Raw genomic sequence first — 23,792 nt, forward strand, 5'->3', positions numbered from 1 at the left:
ATGTGTATACATACACACAGAGAGAGAAATGATGGCATAGCATCTTTCACAGAACTTGAAAACTGCAGGTTAGCTTTGAGAATAAAAAGAAGCCACATTGCAAACAATTCTCTCTTCCAGTAATTGGCTATTAACATAAACCTCTGTTGCCTGAAGCAATTACGTCACTTCACTTAATGGTAGACCATATTGTCTCCTTCTTTGGGATTTTTAAAAAATCCTTATGGCAGTGGTTCTCAATCTGTGGTATGTGGCAGTGGTTCTCAATCTGTGGTATGTGGAACCCTGTAGGGCCACAATGTGGTTATGGGGGGCTCCACGAAAGTATGAAGAAATGATCTGATTTAAATCTTAGGTTTGGGGGGGTCTGTTGTATCAAAAGTTATTTAAAAGGGGGTCTGAGAACCACTGCCTTGTGGCAATGTCTGAGAATTCTCTTATACACAGGGTAATTTAACATTCCGTTGAAAATAAAACATCTATCTTCAGATTTACTAATCTCCGTAAATAACTTGTGAAAGTTAATTATGTAGCATTTATTGCTTCTCAGCCACCAACCTTTGGAGCTGGAACCGGAATGAATACTGTCTTCTTGCTAACAATTAGCAGAGAGTTTATAAGCTAACCAAGCTGCTACTTCTTGTATTTGCTTTCAGCAAGAAAGAAGTTGTAAAAAAAATATGTCTAAATGTTTACGGGAAAACAACCCTCCATTTTCTCGCTGGGAAAGCAATGACATACAGTAAAAGCAGAATCCTGGGATAGCTCCCGACAAATGAATTTGGTCAGTTTATTTAGCCTATGCAAAAGTTGAATAACCAATAAACGCAAGTCAACCCAAGTTGTGGTATAAATACATGTTTTTTGCTGAATTTGAAAATTAAGGGAGACTAGGATAGATCTATTTCGGCCTTATTTTGGCCTCATCAGCTAGCCATACCCTCACTGGGACTTGAACCTGCAACCTTTGCCTTGAAAGGCAGAGAATTAACCTCTAGGCTACAGTATACAATCCCTTCAGCTCTGCACCAGGGAAGGGTTACATATTTTTGCGTCGAATCACCCTGGTATATTGAAGGAACATTGTTTGTTTGTTTGTTTGTTTGTTTGTTTGTTCATTTATTTATTTGATTTTTATGCCGCCCTTCTCCTTAGACTCAGGGCGGCTTACAACATGTTAGCAATAGCACTTTTTAACAGAGCCAGCCTATTGCCCCCACAATCCGGGTCCTCATTTTACCCACCTCACAAGGATGGAAGGCTGAGTCAACCTTGAGCCGGTGATGAGATTTGAACCACTGACCTTCAGATCTACAGTCAGCTTCAGGGGCCTTCATTATAGCACTCCACCTGCTGTGCCACCCCGGCTTCTTTCATTGCGATATCATTTTGGAGCAGGTACAATTTTTTTTTTCAAACTTCAGTGATAAAGCCTTCAAAAACTGTCATAATTCAAGTCCCCTCCAAAGTAGATTTTAATAATAGCATAATAATAGCATACCATGCACTATTCTCTATTACTATGCCAATTTGGAAATCTTACAGGAGGTACTTGCCAAGGTCTATTAGTGTTTTATGGGGGCAGAAGATCTATTTTGTAAGCACAATTGATCTAATCTCAAATCTGGATTTGCGTCTGGAAAAAAGAAGAATTCAGAATTCTTCACAGCATTTGTAGTTTATTCTAAAATAAAATTCCCAGAAGTTGATTCTCTGAATGTAATTTACTCATGAACTCTGAATAATCCTGAAATATTTTTTAGGGGACTGGAAGCTAAAACCTGTTGTGGTTAGCTCTGGCCCAGCTCCTGCCCCAAGGACTGTGGATGTGGGGGAGATATCCGCATGCTGCAGGCCTGTTTTCCTCCGGTGGAATCTGCTGATGAAGGCTCCTCTGACCAAGAAGACATGAGTGACAGGGAGATCAATTATCTAGCTCCTCCTTGGATTCAGAAGGAGATCAATTATCTAGCTCCTCCTTGGATTCAGAACAAGAGTTAATAATACAGCCATGCATGGGGAGAGCGATGCATAGGCAACAACAACTGAGAGATTATTATCAGAGAAAAGGAGGCCACCTGTGGTTGGGTGGGGCTGTGGTAATTAGTGAGGCTGCTATAAATAGCAGCTTGTGGGTTTGGCCATTGTGGAGGATTATCTTATCATTGTGTTTCCTGACTGCTTTACTGACTTTGATTTTTTGTGTGCTGATTTTCCCCCGCTTTGAAACTAAACCAGAGCAAAATGTGTTTCACTTTGTGAAAGAAGAAGGACTGTGAATTGCCTCAAAGCTGCAAGCTAAGTATCACAGAACTGATAAGGGACTTGTACAAATTACTAGTTTGGTTGAGACCTGATAAGGGACTTGTACAAATTACTAGTTTGGTTGAGACGAGTGCTCTTTGCTATACCAAAAGAGGGCTTGGCTTAAGGTGAATTTTCATTATAAAGAACATTGTTTTCAATTTTTAAACGTGTGTGTCTGAAATTTGTACCTTTGAATTTTTGGGGAGGATTCTACCAGAGAGCCCAACAGAACAAAACCTATGAAAAACTGTTGCAGGAACTGGGACGAGGGGAGACATGATAGCAGCATTCCATTATCTCAGGGACTGCCACAAGGAAGAGGGAGTCAATCTTTCTATCTTTACACATACAGCAATCTGTATGTGCCTCAAGAATAAGTATATGAAACAGAAAGAAGAGAGGAGGAAGAGAGAAGAAAGAGAGAGAGAGAGAGAGAGAGAGACAGACTAGGAGATTAATTAGTGGACTTCTCTAACTGGAAAGCTGAAGATTTCAAATTATAAATTCTCCTGCAGGATCTTGCAATAACTAAATTCCTGGACTTTGCGTGATTCAATCAGAGACAAAGAGGAAAATCAATAGCATTATTATTAAAGGTTACACAGTGTGCGAATGTTATGTAATAAAAGCTACACAGTATGACCCTCCAATTAGCAGTACCTTTAATTTACCTACTTGTTAGCTTTGTTTGAGGAGAAGTACTTAGAACAGCTTGCCTAAAATGCTGGAAACATAGCTTCTTCCTCTAATGCTTTGTTCTGTCCCATCTGCTAGCACAGAGGTCCCCAACCACCGGGCCGTGGACCAGTACCGGGCTGCGGGCATGTTGCACCGGTCCGTGGAGTCAGCAGCTGCCGGCCCTCATGCCGCCACCCCCTCCCTCCAGCGCTTCGCCCTCCCGCTGGGCAAGAGGCCTCGGGAGGCAGGTTCTGCCGGCCACAGGAAGATGGACAGAGGGGCGGGAAGGACCGAGAGTGGCTCAAGCCTCTTTTGGCTTCTGCCGCGGGGGTGCTTTTGCGTTTTTTGGCTGGGGGGAGGCAGGAGGGGCCAGCCTGACCCCCTGTCTCCAGCGCTTAGCCCCCGTTGGGCAAGAGGGCTTGGGAGGCAGGTTCTGCCGGCCACAGGGCGATGGCGGGAAAGAGGGGCGGGGAGGACCAGCACCCCCCATGCTTAATCCCGCCCCCAACCACACCCCTTTCCGCCCCCACCGGGCCATAGAAAAATTGTCTTGCTGAAACTGGTCCCTGGTGGAAAAAACGTGTGGGGGACCACTGTGCTAGCACACCTAACCAACCTTGGAAACTAAACATTGATTGACCTTGGTTAGAACTTGAATGGTTATCATAACCACATATTCCGGTAAAATGTCCCATCATTCAAATGTATTTCCTTGATTGCGGATGCTTTGTCCATATTAAGATCTGAACAATCAACTCTCTTTCTTGCATTTATCCATTTCTCAATGATCTGCTTAAAAGCCAAAATCTGATGTGAATGTTCCCTGTCTGACATAAAGCTTCATCAAACTTCTCAAATTTTATTCCCTGTCATCTTTCTTAGCCTTTCAATCAGAATTCGACTCAGCACAGTCTCAGACACATCTAGAAAATAAATTCCACTATGCAGGTTGTGATCGTACATTATTTTACCCTTTGTATTCCTGGACAATTGCAGCCTTCTTCCAGACATCAAACACACATGCAATCTTCATATACAAACACGTTTCTGGCCACACCATAAAGAAATCATGTCCATATTTTACCATTTCTCTGGTATGCTGTGTAAGTCATTATTTTCTCTCTTTGGACAATTTATTTTTCATTTTTCGCATCCATTATTATTGTAAACATTTTTTCCCCTCATTGGCACTTTCTTTCACTTTATTTATTTGTTTACTTATTTACTTATTTACTTATTTACTTATTTACTTATTTACTTATTTACTTATTTACTTATTTACTTATTTACTTACCGGTATTTACTTATTTACTTACCGGTATTTACTTATTTACTTATTTACTTATTTACTTATTTACTTATTTACTTATTTACTTATTTACTTATTTACTTATTTACTTATTTACTTACTTACTTACTTACTTACTTACTTACTTACTTATTTACTTATTTACTTATTTATTAGATTTGTATGCCGCCCCCTCTTCGTAGACTTCTATGATAAGTAACCCAATTATTGGCACTTTCTTTCACTTTATTTATTTGTTTACTTATTTACTTATTTACTTACTTACTTACTTACTTATTTACTTATTTACTTATTTACTTATTTATTAGATTTGTATGCCGCCCCCTCTTCGTAGACTTCTATGATAAGTAACCCAATCATTGGCACTTTCTTTCACTTTATTTATTTGTTTACTTATTTACTTATTTACTTATTTACTTATTTACTTATTTACTTATTTACTTATTTACTTATTTACTTATTTACTTATTTACTTATTTACTTATTTACTTATTTACTTATTTACTTATTTACTTATTTACTTACCGGTATTTACTTATTTACTTATTTACTTACCGGTATTTACTTATTTACTTATTTACTTATTTACTTATTTACTTATTTACTTATTTACTTATTTACTTATTTACTTATTTACTTATTTACTTACTTACTTACTTACTTATTTACTTATTTACTTATTTACTTATTTATTAGATTTGTATGCCGCCCCCTCTTCGTAGACTTCTATGATAAGTAACCCAATTAAAAGGCTAAGGTTGTCCAACATTTAAGGAATAGGCAGATTTGAAATAAGCATTTGATCAGGAGCTGTAAATTTCAACGCTTGATCTGCAATGGCTTGCTTTTGCTTCCAGCTATGAATGATGGTGCTATTCCTGTAGAAGAGATACTACTTCCGCATCATTACGCAGATCTTCATTTTCACAGATAAGTTAGTTCAAGATCTCTGCCTAATCATTTATTTTAATGGAGTACTAATGTGAGAAGTTAGTATGTTAAATCATTCCATGTAAACATTTTAGGTGTTAGTAACATAGAAACATAGAAGACTGACGGCAGAAAAAGACCTCATGATCCATCTAGTCTGCCCTTATACTATTTTTTTGTATTTTATCTTAAGATGGATCTATGTTTATCCCAGGCATGTTTAAATTCAGTTACTGTGGATTTACCAACCACGTCTGTTTGAAGTTTGTTCCAAGGATCTACTACTCTTTCAGTAAAATAATATTTTCTCATGTTGCTTTTGATCTTTCCCCCAACTAACTTCAGATTGTGTTCCCTTGTTCTTGTGTTCACTTTCCTATTAAAAACACTTCCCTCCTGAACCTTATTTAACCCTTTAACATATTTAAATGTTTCGATCATGTCCCCCCTTTTCCTTCTGTCCTCCAGACTATACAGATTGAGTCCATTAAGTCTTTCCTGAAACGCTTTATGCTTAAGACCTTCCACCATTCTTGTAGCCCGTCTTTGGACCCGTTCAATTTTGTCAATATCTTTTTGTAGGTGAGGTCTGCAGAACTGAACACAGTATTCCAAATGTGGTCTCACCAGCATTCTATATAGCGGGATCACAACCTCCCTTTTCCTGCTTGTTATACCTCTAGCTATGCAGCCATGCATTCTACTTGCTTTTCCTACCGCCTGACTGCATTGTTCACCCATTTTGAGACTGTCAGAAATCACTACCCCTAAATCCTTCTCTTCTGAAATTTTTGCTAACACAGAACTGCCAATACAATACTCAGATTGAGGATTCCTTTTCCCCAAGTGCATTATTTTACATTTGGAAATGTGGGTGGATGGATAGATAGATAGATAGATAGATAGATAGATAGATAGATAGATAGATAGATAGATAGATAGATTGATTGATTGATTGATTGATTTTAGGGGAGCCTTGTTCCTATATCAGGAAGACTGTCCCTCAGCTAGTTTTTCTTTTGGATGGACTCCCTGTGTAAGTATATATACATACTAAAACCCTCATTGTGTATTGAACAAAATAAATAAATAAAATAAATAAATAAATAAATAAATAAATAAATAAATAAATAAATAAAGTTGGCAACATGGAATTATGGCAGTTGAAGTCCACATATCCTGAAACTGATTAAAATTGTCAAGGTTGAGAAACACCACTCTAGACATTATATTGGTACAGTGGTACCTCTACCTAAAAACACCTCTACTTTTGAGCTTTTCCAGATAAGAACCGGATGTTCAAGATTTTTTTGCCTCTTCTCAAGAACCATTTTCCACTTATCAACCTGAGCCTCCGAAACTGTAACCAGAAAAGGCGGGGAGAAGCCTCCATGGGGCCTCTCTAGGAATCTCCTGGGAGGAAACAGTACCGGAAAAAGTGGGGAGAAGCCTCCATGGCAGTTTCCCCATGCCTGGCAACATAGGTGGGTCTTCAGGAGCTTTTGAAAGGCAAGGAGGGTGGGGGCAGTCCTAATCACTGGGGGGAGTTGATTTCAATTTCAGGATTGTTCCTTCTTAAATCTCTATATTGTACTTTCTCTTTGCTTTCCTATACTTCCCCCTATCTCCATTGAGACTTAAACAGATTCTGTCTCCTTATAATTTACAATAAGATACAATGAGGCTCTGGAAATTTTTCCCAAGGAGAAGCCATATGGACGTTAGTAAAATTTTTAGACATACTGCCTGTATATCATTCTCCGGCTGGTTTTACAACAACAGTTTCATAATTTACATTGTTGCTAGACTGAAAGACATTATAGAAATAGCATTTAGACTTACATACCACTTCACAGCCTTCTCTGGGGCGGCCCCGGCCCTCTGGAATCAACTCCCCTCGGAGATTAGAACTGCTCCCACCCTCCTTGTCTTCCATAAATTACTCAAGACCCACCTATACTGCCAGACATGGGGGAGTTGAGACACCTTTCCCCCAGGCTCCTTATAATTTATGTTTGGTATGTATGTGTTGTTTGGTTTTAATATGATAGGGTTTCAGTTATTTCTTTTAATATTAGATTTGTGCCACTATGATATTGTTTTTATCATTGTTGTGAGCCGCCCCGAGTCTTCGGAGAGGGGCGGCATACAAAACTAATAAATAATAATAATAATAATAATAATAATAATAATAATAATAATAATTATTATTATTATTATTATTATTATTATTATTATTATTATTATTATTATTATTATTATTACAGCCCTCTCTAAGTGGGCCACAGAGAATAAGCATATTTCCCCCAACAATCTGGGTCCTCATTTTACCGACCTTGGAAGGATGGGAGGCTCAGATTTCTTGTGCTTGGGGTATTGATTTGAGTGGAATTTAAGATACCTGATTAAGGAGTGTTAAAGTAACTGGCAACTATAAAATGTTGCTTGTGCAGATGGCAACGCAGGTTGTTACACTGACATTGATGACTTGTCACTCTCTGCTGAGAACATATTACTATGTGGGAACAGCCAGAGAATTTCAATAGCTTTGCCATTTTTCAGACTGCTAACCATATAACAAAGCTGGTGTTACATTGATTAGAAGCTAAAGGAATCTCAGGCTTGTGGAGTGCATAAAGGAATTGGGGAAAAGGAATCCTCATTTCATTTCATTTCATTTTATTGGATTTGTATGCCGCCCCTCTCCGTAGACTCGGGGCGGCTAACAACAGTAGTAAAAACAACATGCGACAATCCAATACTAAAGAAGCTAAAAACCCTTATTTTAAAACCAATCATACATATGAACGTACCATACATAAATTGTGGAAGCCTAGGGGGAAAGAATATCTTAATTCCCCCATGCCTGATGACAGAGGTGGGTTTTAAGAAGCTTGCGAAAGGCAAGAAGGGTGGGGGCTATTCTAATCTCTGGGGGGAGTTGGTTCCAGAGGGCCGGGGCCACCACAGAGAAGGCTCTTCCCCTGGGTCCCACCAAACGACATTGTTTAGTTGACAGGACCCGGAGAAGGCCAACTCTCAATCTGAGTATTGCATTGGCAGTTCTGTGTTAGCAAAAACTTCAGAAGAGAAGGATTTAGGGGTAGTGATTTCTGACAGTCTCAAAATGGGTGAGCAGTAGGAAAAGCAAGTAGGATGCTTGGCTGCATAGCTAGAGGTATAACAAGCAGGAAGAGGGAGATTGTGATCCCCTTATATAGAGTGCTGGTGAGACCACATTTGGAATATACTGTGTTCAGTTCTGGAGACCTCACCTACAAAAAGATATTGACAAAATTGAACGGGTCCAAAGACGGGCTACAAGAATGGTGGAAGGTCTTAAGCATAAAACGTATCAGGAAAGACTTCATGAACTCCATCTGTATAGTCTGGAGGACAGAAGGAAAAGGAGGGACATGATCGAAACATTTCAATATGTTAAAGGGTTAAATAAGGTCCAGGAGGGAAGTGTTTTTAATAGGAAAGTGAACACAAGAACAAGGGGACACAATCTGAAGTTAGTTGGGGGAAAGATCAAAAGCAACGTGAGAAAATATTATTTCACTGAAAGAGTAGTAGATCCTTGGAACAAACTTCCAGCAGACGTGATTGGTAAATCCACAGTAACTGAATTTAAACATGCCTGGGATAAACATATATCCATTGTAAGATAAAATACAGGAAATAGTATAAGGGCAGACTAGATGGACCATGATGGCTTTTTCTGCCGTCAGTCTTCTATGTTTCTATAAAATAAATAAGCACTATCGCTTTTTTTTTCAGCATCAGTAAGTGTCTCTTGGTATTTCTTTTAAATTCTATTTGCAACTAATAAACCTAGTCTTTCTCTCTTTATCTGGCACAGTCACCATGAAATCAGCATGCTGGTTATCGCATCTGTATAATTAAATGTTTCTCTTTTGTAGATTGAAGTCTTTATTTCATATAAAAAAAGATACAGATTGGAAATATGGTCTGATAAGATAAACACAGCCCAGGCGGGGTGTATGTGCTGTGTTTACACAAACACCCTATTTTTTAGTGGCAGTGATAGCAACATAATTTGGTTTCTTCACTGATTAAAAAAAAAGTTTGCAATCCTTCAAGCGAATTGAAAGTGTTAGAAAGACCATTTACAACTGCAAAACGCAGATAGGTCACTGAGTACGTTTTGTAACTACTACAAGACCTTCAATATACTGGACTGCCCTTTCCCTGTAATTGACAGTAATTGAATAAATAAAACATGATAAGAAAACACGCTAGGGGTTTGTACTATGCATAACTGCTTTGTAGAATTTTAATTGCCTAGACCAACATTTATACAATCCTGAAAATGCCTGCCATTTTTAGTGCAAATTAAAACAAATCTCTTCACCAGCCAAATTCACTGAGTGCCAATATTTTCATCAGGTAAGCAGGAATTCTTTTCAATCTTTTCTTTTCTATCCACAAAGTTAATGGAGGTTCTCAGTCATCCAGGATCGTGGTTGTCCCAATTTGTTTGTTTGTTTGTTTGTTTGTTTGTTTGTTTGTTTGTTTGTTTGTTTGTTCGTTCGTTCGTTCGTTCGTTCATTCATTCATTCATTTACTTATTTACTTATTTACTTATTTACTTATTTACTTACTTACTTACTTACTTACTTACTTACTTACTTACTTACTTACTTATTTATTTATTTATTTATTTATAGAAACATAGAAACATAGAAGATTGATGGCAGAAAAAGACCTCATGGTCCATCTAGCCTGCCCTTATACTATTTCCTGTATTTTAATCTTACAATGGAAATATGTTTATCCCAGGCATGTTTAAATTCAGTGACTGTGGATTTACCAACCACGTCTGCTGGAAATTTGTTCCAAGCATCTACTACTCTTTCAGTGAAATAATATTTTCTCACGTTGCTTTTGATCTTTCCCCCAACTAACTTCAGATTGTGTCCCCTTGTTCTTGTGTTCACTTTCCTATTAAAAACACTTCCCTCCTGAACTTTATTTAACCCTTTAACATATTTAAATGTTTCGATCATGTCCCCCCTTTTCCTTCTGTCCTCCAGACTATACAGATTGAGTCCATGAAGTCTTTCCTGATACGTTTTATGCACTCTATATAAGGGGATCACAATCTCCCTCTTCCTGCTTGTTATACATTTGTTTATTGATTTGATTTGATTTGATTTGATTTGATTTGATTTGATTTGATTTGATTTGATTTGATTTGATTTGATTTGATTTGATTTGATTTGATTTGATTTGATTTGATTTGATTTGATTTGATTTGATTTGATTTGATTTGATTTGATTTGATTTGATTTGATTTGATTTGATTTGATTTGATTTGATTTGATTTGATTTGATTTGATTTGATTTGATTTGATTTCCGCCCCTCTCCGTAGACTCGGGGCGGCTAACAACAGTAACAAACAGCATGTATGCTTTTTCAGTCAGAAATGAAGACGCTTCTTGGATGAGATGTGAAACAACATTGCCAAAAAAGCATTAAGAGTTGTCAATCTAATCTTACGTAGCTTCTTCTCCAAAAACATGGAACTTCTTACCAGAGCTTACAAAACTTTTGTCAGGCCAATTCTAGAATACAGCTCATCTGTATGGAACCTGCATTGCATATCAGACATAAATACAATTGAGAGAGTCCGGAAATATTTCACAAGAAGAGTCCTTCTCTTCTCCTCTCGCAACAAAACATCTTACTCCACCAGACCTGAAATACTGCGATTAGCCTTTCACTGCCTGGAAGGCATTACCTGACTGTGGTTTCTTTCCCAAACCCCAAAATCTTTAACCTCAGATTGTCTACAGTTAACCTCCCCCCTCTTTGTAAGGGGCGTGCATAAGCGCACCATAGAGCCTAACGTCCCTGTCCTATTGTCTTCTTTTATCATTGCTTACTACTTGTGTTCTGCTTATCCAAACTACAATCCTATACATGTTTGACAAATAAGTAAATTAAAAAAATAAACATCTTCAAGGAGAAATAATGTCCAGTTACCTTTGAAAAAACAGCTTTGTGAGAACTATCCCTAAGCACGACATAGCTGCAAGTTTCAAAAAACAAATCTACTCTAACTTAACTACACTTTCAAATATACTAGGACAAGGCTAGAAATTGAACATAATAGGTGGAAAACTGTTGCAGAATGAGAGAGCTTTCAATGAACTATGAATTTATTCCTTTTAACATTTTGATTGGGTCCCTTGATTTTTAGAAATAATGTCAAAATGCCTCTGCACAACTTGACCTAAAAATATGAGTAATAATCACACATTATTCTCCTGCCTTATTTTTCTCTGTTGTTCAATCAAATCAAGCTTTACTACAAAATCTTTTTGAGGGAAGGAATCTGACTCCTTTTATTTTGTAACATACTTAGAGGGTTTATTTTGTAACATACTTAGAGGGTTACTACTACTATTATTATTATTATTATTATTATTATTATTATTATTATTATTATTATTATTATTTCTACCTGTGAACTACAAGCAGATACTTTAATTCAGTCCAATAAAACTGTTAGCCAACTTCAGGCAAAACATAAAAACTGAATGAACAGTTCTCCATCAACCAAGTATTATTGATATCTGGCAGTCAGAATGTTTCTTTTAATTCAACAATCAGGAATTGTATATTTTGTTCTTTGAAGATGTTTTATATTTCATTCACCCATCCGCCCATTCAATTTATATAGCCATTCATTTCACCCGTGTAACTCTGTTTTCCATTTGCAAAAAAATTAAGCGAAATCATATTAACAAAATGCAATTAAAGTAATAAAAATAATTATTTTATTCATTTATTTTGTCCAATACACAATAATACACAATGAAGGTTATAGAGGATATAATAGAGAAGAAATACGAGATATAGGAGAGACTATAGGACAGGGGACGGAAGGCACTCTAGTGCACTTATGTACGCCCCTTACTGACCTCTTAGGAATCTGGGGAGGTCAACCATCTAAGGGTAAGGGTAACCGTCTAAGTCTAAGAGTAAAATGTTGGGGGTCAGGGGATGATACTACACAAGCCGGTAATGAGTTCCACACTTCAACAACCCGATTACTAAAGTCATATTTTTTACAGTCAAGTTTGGAGCAGTTAATATTAAGCTTGAAACCACTAAAGACATAATCAGCGGGAGACATTATTAAAATACAGTATATCGAAAAAATTAAAAGCCCTACATAGACCTAAGATGAAATATAAAATATAGTACAGATTTTACATAAAATGTAACTTCTTTATGTAAGCTCACCAATATGCGGGACCCAGGGGAAGAGCCTTCTCTGTGGTGGCCCTGGCCCTCTGGAACCAACTCCGACTGTGAGCAATGCGTGCACACAACCCTTGAACTGTGCACAAGCCTCACTGAAGTATCTGGACCCTTCCCATGGGGCTACCTTTGAAAAGTGTTCGGAAACTTCAGATTGTGCAGAATGCAGCTGCGAGAGCAGTCATGGGCTTCCCCGAATATGCCCATGTTACACCAACACTCCGCAGTCTGCATTGGTTGCCGATCAGTTTCCAGTCACAATTCAAAGTGTTGGTTATGACCTATAAAGCCCTTCATGGCATTGGACCAGAATATCTCCGGGACCATCACGGGCCTAGAATATAGATAAAATGCCATTTTATTTCAGAACCCTCTGATCTCTTCCACTTCCTGCCATAAATACACAGCTTCAGTTCTGATCAAAAAATGTTTTAATAAAATTTATTACCAGATTTTTATGCTACGATGATAGAGTTGTAAAATAAAAGTGCACAATTTGTAACCCTAGTAAAGCTCTAGCAGAGATGGATTTTTGTCAGTGAACTTTAAGGGCAGAAATGACAGCTGTTGAAAACTGGACACAATTCTGGAAAGAAAAAATTAGGGCTAAAGTTGGCAGGACATTTTTCCCTTAAATTGTGGCAGAACAAAGAAAAATTATGACAGCCTTACTAATCTTGAGATGTAGTTTGGTTGAAAAGAAGTTTCAGGTGCATAAAATTTCCCACCCTCGAACAAAGCACTCGCTGTGCACCTTTGATTATACTAAATATTAAGATTGTATAAATATAAACAATTACAAAATATTGACCACTTACTACTATAACAAAAATCTTACGAAGAGTATCCAAAGAAGAAGCGAAGTGCTATAAAGATTTCACAACAGTTTCTTACACTCAACAAGAGTCTGTAAAATACACACACAAGAAAATTAAAAATAAAAAACTAGGGAAAATAACATCCATGACATCTTGCTGTTTTGGGACAACAGCTCCACAGTGGGAAGCAAGTAGAGCTAACAAGCTCAAAAGAAGAATTTCACACAAAGAAGGTGCATAACAAATAAGGCCTCGTGGGGATGTTTGTGAATAAAGTAGATAAGCCGATTCTGAAAGCGAAGCAGGGCAAAAACATCCTCAAATGTGTGAGAATTTTTTCATCAACCAATTCTCCTGCCAAGAGAGAGATGGTGTTTCAAATTCCCTGACCTGTCATTTGGCTAAAGCAGTGTTTCTTAACCTTGGCAAGCGAATGCTGGCTGGGGACTTCTGGGAGTTGAAGTCCAAATATCTTCAAGTTGCCAAGGTTGGGAAACACTAGGCTAAAGAATAGAAGACAAGGGATTTAAATTACAGCAGCTTACATGAGAAAAACGGAACCATAAATAGGTAATTTGGCAGGGCAAAAGCTTGGAATATTGTCAAAGGCAAACCAGTCCAAAATGGCAAGTCAGATAGGAATGGATCCTTCAAATCTTATTTATCTGTTTCGATTTACTATTCATTCAGTGTTCAGTTCTGGAGACCTCACCTACAAAAAGATATTGACAAAACTGAACGGGTCCAAAGACGGGCTACAAGAATGGTGGAAGGTCTTAAGCATAAAACGTATCAGGAAAGACTTAATGAACTCAATCTGTATAGTCTGGAGGGCAGAAGGAAAAGGGGGGACATGATCGAAACATTTAAATATGTTAAAGGGTTAAATAAGGTCCAGGAGGGAAGTGTTTTTAATAGGAAAGTGAACACAAGAACAAGGGGACACAATCTGAAGTTAGTTGGGGGAAAGATCAAAAGCAACGTGAGAAAATATTATTTTACTGAAAGAGTAGTAGATCCTTGGAACAAACTTCCAGCAGACGTGGTAGATAAATCCACAGTAACTGAATTTAAACATGCCTGGGATAAACATATATCCATCCTAAGATAAAATACAGAAAATAGTATAAGGGCAGACTACATGGACATGAGGACTTTTTCTGCCGTCAGACTTCTATGTTTCTACGTTTCTATTCATTCAACACCCTGTCCTTATCCTTTGCTATGAAGAGTCTGCGGAGAGGGGAGGCATACAAATATAGATAGATAGATAGATAGATAGATAGATAGATAGATAGATAGATAGATAGATAGATAGATAGATAGATGGGTGGGAAGATGTCAGGTCACTTCTTAATACAACATACCCATTTGAATCATGCACCTAAGGAGAATTACGCTGCACTTGTATTGATTTAGTCATTTCCTGGGAATAATTGCAGTAGTTCTTAATTATAAATAATTTCCCCCAAATTGATACTACGTTACATTTATATTATGCTTTTCCCTCTGGAAAGCTCAAAGCAGCATGTAACCTAGAGATACCATACTTTTCAGAGTATAAGATGCACTTCCACCCCACTCCCAAAAGAGGGTAAAAATTTGGGTGTGTCTTATACACCAAATGTGACCCTGCCCAGCCTCTCAAACTGAGGTTGCAGAAGCATTTTTCCAAACCTCTGTTTCAGAGGCTTTTTTCCCTCCAGCCTCTAAAACCTCCATTTGAGAGACTGGGAAGGGCTACAACAGATATTTCAGAGGCTGGAAAAAAGGCTCTGAAATGGAGGTTTCACAGGGTGGAAAAATACCTCTGAAAAGGAAGTTTCACAGGTTGAAAAAGCAATTAGCACAGCAAGCTAAAAATGTAACTTCCAGAAGAATCATTTGTGAGATGTTCCTTAAGTCAGAAGGAGCACAGACTTCGCAGGGGTCTGTAACCCAATCCACCTCTACAACGCTGGCATTGATTTAGCCCTGTTTCCCTGATTGCCAAGCATACCATAGTTTGGAAAAAAAAAAACATTTGCCACTTATTGAAATCCAATATTGTGCTCATTGCTGCAGTCTATCTCAGTTGTTCAAGACAGAGCTGCAGAGATGTAAATCTAGACCAGATATCTCTGATAGGCAAAGTCCCAGCCAAGCCTATATTGGCAGGCCCCAGGGGAAGAGCCTTCTCTATGGCGGCCCCAGCCCTCTGGAACCAACTCCCCCCGGAGATTAGAACTGCCCCCATCCTCCCTGTCTTTCGTAAACTACTCAAGACTCACTTATACCACCAGGCATGGGGGAGTTGAGACACCTTTCCCCCAGGCTTTTTTATACTTTGTTTTATGTTTGGTATGCTGTTTGGTTTTTTTTAAAATAATGATAGGGTTTTATATGTTTTTTAATATTAGATTTGTTCCACTACTATATTGTTTTTATTACTGTTGTGAGCCGCCCCTAGTCTTTGGAGAGGGGCGGCATACAAATCTAAATAATAATAATAATAATAATAATAATAATAATAATAATAATAATAATAATAATAATAATCGCACAGACTGACTACAAGCATAGACATGATGCTGTGGCACAGATGATCCACTGGAACTTGTGCTGGAACTACCATTTACCAGTGGCAAAGAACTGGTGGGATCATAAGCCCGAAAAAGTGGCCGAAAATGAGCAAGCAAAACTGCTGTGGGACTTCCGACTACAGACTGACCGAATTCTGTAGCATAACACACCAGGAATCCTGATTGTGAAGAAAAAGAATGTATGGATCATCGACATCGCAATCCCAGGAGACAGCAGAATTGAGGAGAAGCAGCTAGAGAAATTAGTGAAATACGAAGATCTAAAAATCGAGCTGCAACAACTCTGGCATAAGCCAGTGAAAGTGGTCCCAGTGGTACTTGGCACGCTGGGTGCAGTACCAAAGGATCTCAGCGGACATTTGAAAACCATCGGAATTGACAAAATCTCCATCTGTCAATTGCAAAAGGCCGCTTTACTGGGATCGGCAAACATAATTCGCCGCTACATCACACAGCCCTAGGTGCTTGGGAAGTGCCCGACTGGTGATGAAATACGAAATCCAGCATAGTGATCTGGTTTGCTGTGATGTATTGACATAATAATAATAATAATAATAATAATAATAATAATAATAATAATAATAATAATAATAATATTGGCTTAGCTTTATTTTTGCCCTGGAACACCAAACAAATTGCCTTGAATTATTTTGCTTCTCCTTTAGATTTGCTCCAGACTGAGGCTTGCTCCTAGAATGGAGGGAGAGGGAAAAAGCTAATGAGAGCTGGAAGGAAAGCTTGTCAAGAATGGTGAAACTTGTGTCAGTCAGCAACATTTGTAGGTTAACTGTAGAAATTCATTCCACACCCATGCACATGTTGTGATTAGCTCTGGCCCAGCTCCTGCCCCAAGGACTGTGGATGTGGGGGAGACATCCACATGCTGCAGGCCTGTTTTGCCCCCGGTGGAATCTGATGATGAAGGTTCCTCTGACCAAGAAGACATGAGTGACAGGGAGGAGGAGAGTGTGGCATACAGCTCAGAAAGAGATCAATTATCTAGCTCCTCCTTGGATTCAGAACAAGAGTTAATGATGCAGCCACGCATGCGAGAGCGATGCATAGGTAACAACAACTGAGAGATTATTATCAAAGAAAATGAGGCCACCTGTGGTTGGGTGGGGCTGTGGTGATTAGTGAGGCTGCTATAAATAGCAGCCTGTGGGTTTGGCCATTGTGGAGGATTATCTGATCTTTGTGTTTCGTGACTGCTTTACTGACTTTGACTTTTTGTGTGCTGATTTTTCCCCGCTTTGAAACTAAACCAGAGCAAAGTGTGTTTCACTTTGTGAAAGAAGGACTGTGAATTGCCTCACAGCTGCAAGCTAAGTATCACAGAACTGATAAGGGACTTGTACAAATTACCAGTTTGTTTGGAGACGAGTGCTCTTTGCTATACCAAAAGAGGGCTTAGGTTAAGGGAATTTTCATTATAAAGAACATTGTTTTGAATTTTCAAACGTGTGTGTGTGTGAAATTTGTACCTGTGAATTTTTGGGAGGAGTCTACCAGAGAGCCCGACAGAACAGCACAGATGCAGAAAGTGACAATAATTTAAAGAGTTGTAAGGATAACTAGCAGAGAAAGAAAACAAAGTTTTTGCAATGCTGTGATTTGTTTCCTGTACTTTTTCCTTGCTGTTCTTAAATGGCCACATTACATTATAGAACCTCTGTCTAAACAGCTGCTTGAGTTTTATTGATATTTATAGAGACAATCACTGTATATCTATTCACCGTATCACTATAATATTTATAATTATAATGAATTATTATAATTTGCTTTAACAGAATAGTACAACCATTTCATATCGAGGTCCAACCCATGATTGAAATTACTTGAGGAATATGATTGCAAAGTATATTCAGCCAACTCAGCCTCAGAAATCTGGCCGCAATTAATTACTGATTAATTTGAAATGCCTTCTAATTACTATTTGTCTTATAATTGGTAGCCACCCTTCCCTCATTACTGCTCAAATTAATGCTGCAGCTTGAAAGTGCTGTTTCCCTTATTACTTGAATTATTTCAGATGCCAACGGAGACAGCCAACTTTTGAACAAATTCTATGTCTTCAGATGTCAAATGCCAATTATTTAAATGGCAATAGCCTTTAGACTTATATGCCGCTTCATAGTGCTTTTACAGCCCTCTCTAAGTGGTTTACAGAGACAGCATATTATCACCAACAAGCTGGGTCCTTATTTTACCCACCTCGGAAGGATGGAAGGCTGAGTCAACCTTGAGCCGGTGGTGAGATTTGAACTGCTGAACTACAGCTAACAGTTAGCTGAAGTAGCCTGCAGTGCTGCACTCTAACCACTGCACCACTTATATATAATGCCTTTCTACTTAGATTAGATTTAGATTAGATTTATTGGATTTATATGCCGCCCCTCTCCGTAGACTCGGGGTGGCTCACAACAACTTGTCAAATAGTATCAAAAGCAACTCATGACTATGAAAAGACAACATCTAAAAAGTTGTGGGTTTTATTGTTAAATTAAAAAGGCAGAGATCCTTAAAATATATGATATAAAGGAGTAGAAGCTTAGCTGGTGCTATTTCTCTCATCTGTATAGTATTTATTTATTTAATTTAAATGTATTGATTGATTGATTGATTCAATTTGATTTGATTCATATGCCGCCCCTCTCTGAGGACTTAGGGCAGCTTACAACATGTAAAAAGGCAATACAATATAGAAACCTACATCCCATTAATTTAAAATTAAGTATACGCTAAACTATTTCCATAATACTTTAAGCTAACCTACAGTGGACTGCTTTGTATGTCAATGTGCTATGCAAACCCAGTAAGTGCAATTTGTTTATGGCTTAGTGTCTTCTGTGAATGGAGACCATTGATTTATTTAAGTAAATATGGATAAATTATTTATTTATTTATTTTATTTATTTATTTATTTATTCAATTTTTATGCCGCCCTTCTCCTTAGATTCAGGGCGGCTTACAACATGTTAGCAATAACACTCTTTAACAGAGCCAGCATATTGCCCCCACAATCCGGGTCCTCATTTTACCCACCTTGGAAGGATGGAAGGCTGAGTCAACCGTGAGCCGGTGATGAGATTTGAACCGCTGACCTTCACATCTACAGTCAGCTTCAGTGGCCTGCAGTACAGCACTCTACCTGCTGCGCCACCCCGGCTCCTTATTAATCATGGATGTGTGTGTTATGTGGACGCAGTAGAGGTGAAGATGATGGGAAATCATACTGTAGGGCTCAAGCTTGCTTCCCTGCCCTAGAAGTAAGATGTAAAAGGCCAAACTACATTTAATGCAGAGAAGATTAAGACAAGGCATGACTATCTCTCTTTAAAAGGGATCAAGAAGAGGATGATATTGACCAGGGCTGTCAAACTCCTGGCCAGATGCATCATGCGCTGGCCACAACCTCACCTGGTTTATCAAAGGGGAAAAATACATCACACGACATCACTATGACGATGTGAGCTTGACACCCCTGATATAGACTTAACAGTATTCTGTTTAAGAGCAGAGCAAAAATCAATGACCTTCCAAATATTGTTGAAATACATTTCCTTTTTAAAAAAATATTTTTTATTAATTTGCATAAACAAACATGACAGACATAACATAAAACATACAGTGGAGCTACAGTCGTTCCGCTCAAGGAAGAAGTCATTAACAAGTACATTAAAAAGGGAAAAAAGGAAAAAAAATCTTATCATTTTTTAACGTCATCTGTAAGATGTGTAAAAGTATTAATTATAACATAATAAGTAAAGAATAAAAACACATCTAAAAATTTATAAAAACATATATAGAAATTCTTCAATTATGCATTAAATCAAACTAAAGTAAAGAAAATAAGAGAAGAAGAAAAAAGGAACCTACATTTATATTGTAAATAATCACCCTCTAATACAATAAAACTACTAGTTTAAATACATTTAAAATAGTATAACAACAAAATTATCCCTTTTTCTTTATTTCCCACCAAATATATACCTTTTGCCATACATTATAAAATTCTGATTCTTCTTGATTGTTGAAATACATTTCCAATTTGACTAAGCCAACATGACCACTGTGAAGAGATCATGGAGTTTTGTTTAGCAATATCTGGAGAGCTACCAATTCACCTTTCTGCTTTAGGGAACAAAACTTCCTGGGCAACTGGGTCATCCGGCTCTTCCCAGAGACAAATTCACCTGGGTTTTGAATTTTTCAGAGATTCTAAAATTTCTAGAATGATATTATCTTTTTTGTTCTGGAAAGCTTCACTTGTTGATACTTACATATACATTTAAACATAGGAGAGATATAAAACTGCTCTCGCCCCTCTTTATAATACTTTCATGGGAATTAAGAGCCAACCTTAGACACTGAAGCAAATATTCACTGACATTCAATTTCATGATGATTAGCTGATGAACTGAAGGTGACAAGGGTGAAATGAATCATCCATTAAATGTCTAATAAGCCAGAACTTGGGTGGCAAAGGCTTTCTTACTCTTTAAGAAATTCCTAACTTAGTTTCTGCCTATCCCTATCCTAGTTTCTGCCATTTTATCTCTATCAGAGAGAAAGAGGAAGAGACACTGTTATTCAGCACAATTAAACAATTTGCTTGAGAAAAACCAGAGGAACTGGACCAGAATATCTCCAGGACCGCCTTCTGCCGCACGGATCCCAGCGAGGTCCCACAGAGTTGGCGTTCTCTGGGTCCCGTCGACTAAACCATGCTGTTTGGCGGGACCCAGGGGAAGAGCCTTCTCTGTGGCGGCCCCGACCCTCTAGAACCAGCTCCCCCCTGGAGATCAGAATTGCCCCCACCCTCCTTGCCTTTCGTAAGCTCCTTAAAACCCACCTCGGTCGTCAGGCATGGGGGAATTGAGATTCCTTTCCCCCCCCAGGCCTATACAAGTTATGCATTGTATATTTGTGTGTGTGTTTGGTTTTTAATAAGGGTTTTTTACTTATTTTAATATTAGATTTGTCATATGCTGTTTTATTATTGTTAGACGCCCCGAGTCTACGAAGAGGGGCGGCATACAAATCTAATAATTAAATAAGTGAGTGAGTGAGTGAATGAATGAATGAATGAATGAATGAATGAATGAATGAATAAATAAATAAATAAATAAATAAATAAATAAATAAATTGTAAATGGAAAACTTACTTGAGCATGAATTCCATTGAATAAATCAAGAGAGAATGTCTGGGAAAAGAAATCTGTCTAGGAATGATCAGAGTTCTATAATATAGAGCCTCCTTGAAGTCCTACAGAACTCTAATATTAAGTCTAAAATAACAATTTTACATTAAAAACCTAAAAAAAACCTTATATAAAAACATACACACAAACATTCCATACATAAAACTACATAGGCCAGGGGAGATGTCTCAGTTCCCCCATACCTGACAGCAGAGGTGGGTTTTAAGAAGTTTACAAAAGGCAAGGAGGGTGGGGACAGTCCTGATCTCCAGGAGGGAGTTGGTTCCAGAGGGTTGGGGCCACCACAGAGAAGGCTCTTCCCCTGGGTCCCGCCAGCCAACATTGTTTAGTCGACGGGACCCGGAGAAGGCCAACTCTGTGGGACCTAACCGGCCGCTGGGATTCGTGCGGCAGAAGGCGGTCTCGCAGATCTGGCGAAGAGAAGGACCAGAGTGACATAAGAGAAGTGTTCCAATACTTGAGGGGCTGCCACAGAGAGGAGGGGATCAAGCACCTGAAGGTCCGATGAAGCTGACCAAAGAGAGATTCAATCTGGAAATAAGGAATTTTCTGACCTTGAGAACGATCAATCAGTGGAACAGCTTGCTTGCTTGCTTGCTTGCTTGCTTGCTTGCTTGCTTGCTTGCTTGCTTGGAGGTTGTGAGAGCTCCAACACTTATTTTATTTATTTTTATTTATTTTATTTTGTCCAATACGCAATGAGGGTTTTAGTGGGTATATATCTATATACACATAGTAAAATACATGATGAAGGTTATAGAGGAGATATTCATAGTAAAATATATCTAAGAAAGAATAGAAAAGAAGGTATAGTAATAGAACATATCAATGAAAGAATAGAAGAAGAGATATAGGAATAGAAGAAAGGTATAGGAGATATAGGAGAGCAATAGGACAGGGGATGGAAGGCACTCTAGTGCACTTGTACTCACCCCTTACTGACCTCTTAGGAATCTGGATAGGTCAACCATAGATAATCTAAGGGTAAAGTGTTGGAGGTTTGGGGATGACAATTTGGAGTCTGGTAATGAATTCCACGCTTTGACAACTCGATTACTGAAGTCATATTTTTTACAGTCAAGTTTGGACTGATTAATATTAAGTTTAAATCTGTTGTGTGCTCTTGTGTTGTTGTGGTTGAAGCTGAAGTAGTCGCCGACTACTTGAGACTTTCAAAGGGAGACTGGACTGCCATTTGTCCTGAATGGTGTAGAGGCTCCTGCTTGAGGGGAGGGGGGGTTGGATTAGATGACCATACAAGGTCCCTTCCAATTCTAATAAATAAATACATCAGTCTTTGGCTCCAGAGTCCGCTCGAGTGGCTGCATAAGTGCACCAGGGTGCCTTCCGTCCCCTGTCCAATTGTCTCTCCTTTATCTCATCTACCTCTTCCTCTATCCTCCATTGATGTATTGCATTTTATTCTTATATCTTCAACTCCTATCCTTTCTTTCTTTCCTTCCGTTGATATACTGTATATTCAACATGGTTAATCTCATTAACCTTCATTATGTATTGGACAAGTAAATAAATAAAATAAAATAAATAAGATGAGAGAAGGTGGAGAAGCTGCGTTGCGCGGGGCGGTGGGAAAGACTTTCCGCGAAGGGGTGGGGGGGCTTCAGTTAAAAGGACCACCGAAAGCGTTTTGGTGAGGTTTCCTCGAAGAAGCGTCCGAGCTCAAATCTTCCGCCGCTGGCCAAAGCCAGCAGAGGGGAGGGACCGAAAGAAAGAGAGGGAGGGGAGAAGCCGCCCCGGCAGCCTATGGAGTCGATCATCCTCAACTCCGGATCCCGCGAGGCTATTTAAAGAGGCTTCGACGGCCACTCGCTCCTTTCTCCGAACCGGCTTTACGCGCGGAGAAGAGCAAGCGCAGCGGCGCGCACCTGGCGCGGGGGACCCTCCGACTTCCTTGGCTGGCCTCCTGGCTCGAGAGGATGACTTCCATCCCCGCGGTCAACTGGAGCGGCGCCGAGCTGGGCGGCTGGAACGAGAGCCTGTCCGTCCCGGCGGGGAGGAACTGGTCTTCTTCGCCCGTGGCCAACTTTTCCAACCAGTTCGTGCAGCCGGCGTGGTGCCTGGCGCTCTGGTCCTTGGCTTACGGCGTGGTGGTGGCCGTGGCCGTCTTCGGCAACCTGGTGGTCATCTGGATCATTCTGGCCCACAAGCGCATGAGGACGGTGACCAACTCCTTTCTGGTCAACCTGGCTTTCTCCGACGCCTCAGTGGCCGCCTTCAACACCCTGGTCAACTTCATCTACGCGCTCCACGGCGACTGGTACTTCGGGGAGGCTTACTGCCGCTTCCAGAACTTCTTCCCCATCACCGCCGTCTTCGCGGGCATCTACTCCATGACGGTCATCGCCGTGGACAGGTGAGAAGAGCGGGGCGGGCGGGGAAAGTCGGGAAGATCCAGGGTCCGCACACCGTGGAGAGTACCCGAGCGATCCGATGGGTCCGCCGGCGCGTTTGCTGGCATCCCTCTCTTCCTTTCCTTTTCATACGGCGGACCTCTTGCCCTGGGTCTGCGTCACCTTGGCGCTCCCAAGCTTAGAAAAGCCGGAATGCATCAGTCGAGAGGGTAGTTGAGTGTTTTGTTGCCCAGCGTTTTTGCGCTTGGCCAGGTGGGACCACGGAGAGGTGCGA

General features: G+C 39.3%; 1 protein-coding gene across 1 annotated transcript in view; it reads left to right on the plus strand.

The window, feature by feature from the left end:
* Window positions 1–23,083: 23,083 nt before the first annotated feature.
* Window positions 23,084–23,792, plus strand: part of TACR3 (tachykinin receptor 3) — a 59,163-nt gene continuing 58,454 nt past the window's right edge. The window contains exon 1 of the mRNA XM_070756680.1: window positions 23,084–23,520. Within this exon, the coding sequence (XP_070612781.1) occupies window positions 23,084–23,520 (437 nt within the window). The remainder of the gene's footprint in view (window positions 23,521–23,792) is intronic.

Source organism: Erythrolamprus reginae, chromosome 7 (assembly GCF_031021105.1).
Source record: "Erythrolamprus reginae isolate rEryReg1 chromosome 7, rEryReg1.hap1, whole genome shotgun sequence".
Classification (NCBI taxonomy): Eukaryota; Metazoa; Chordata; class Lepidosauria; order Squamata; family Dipsadidae; genus Erythrolamprus; species Erythrolamprus reginae.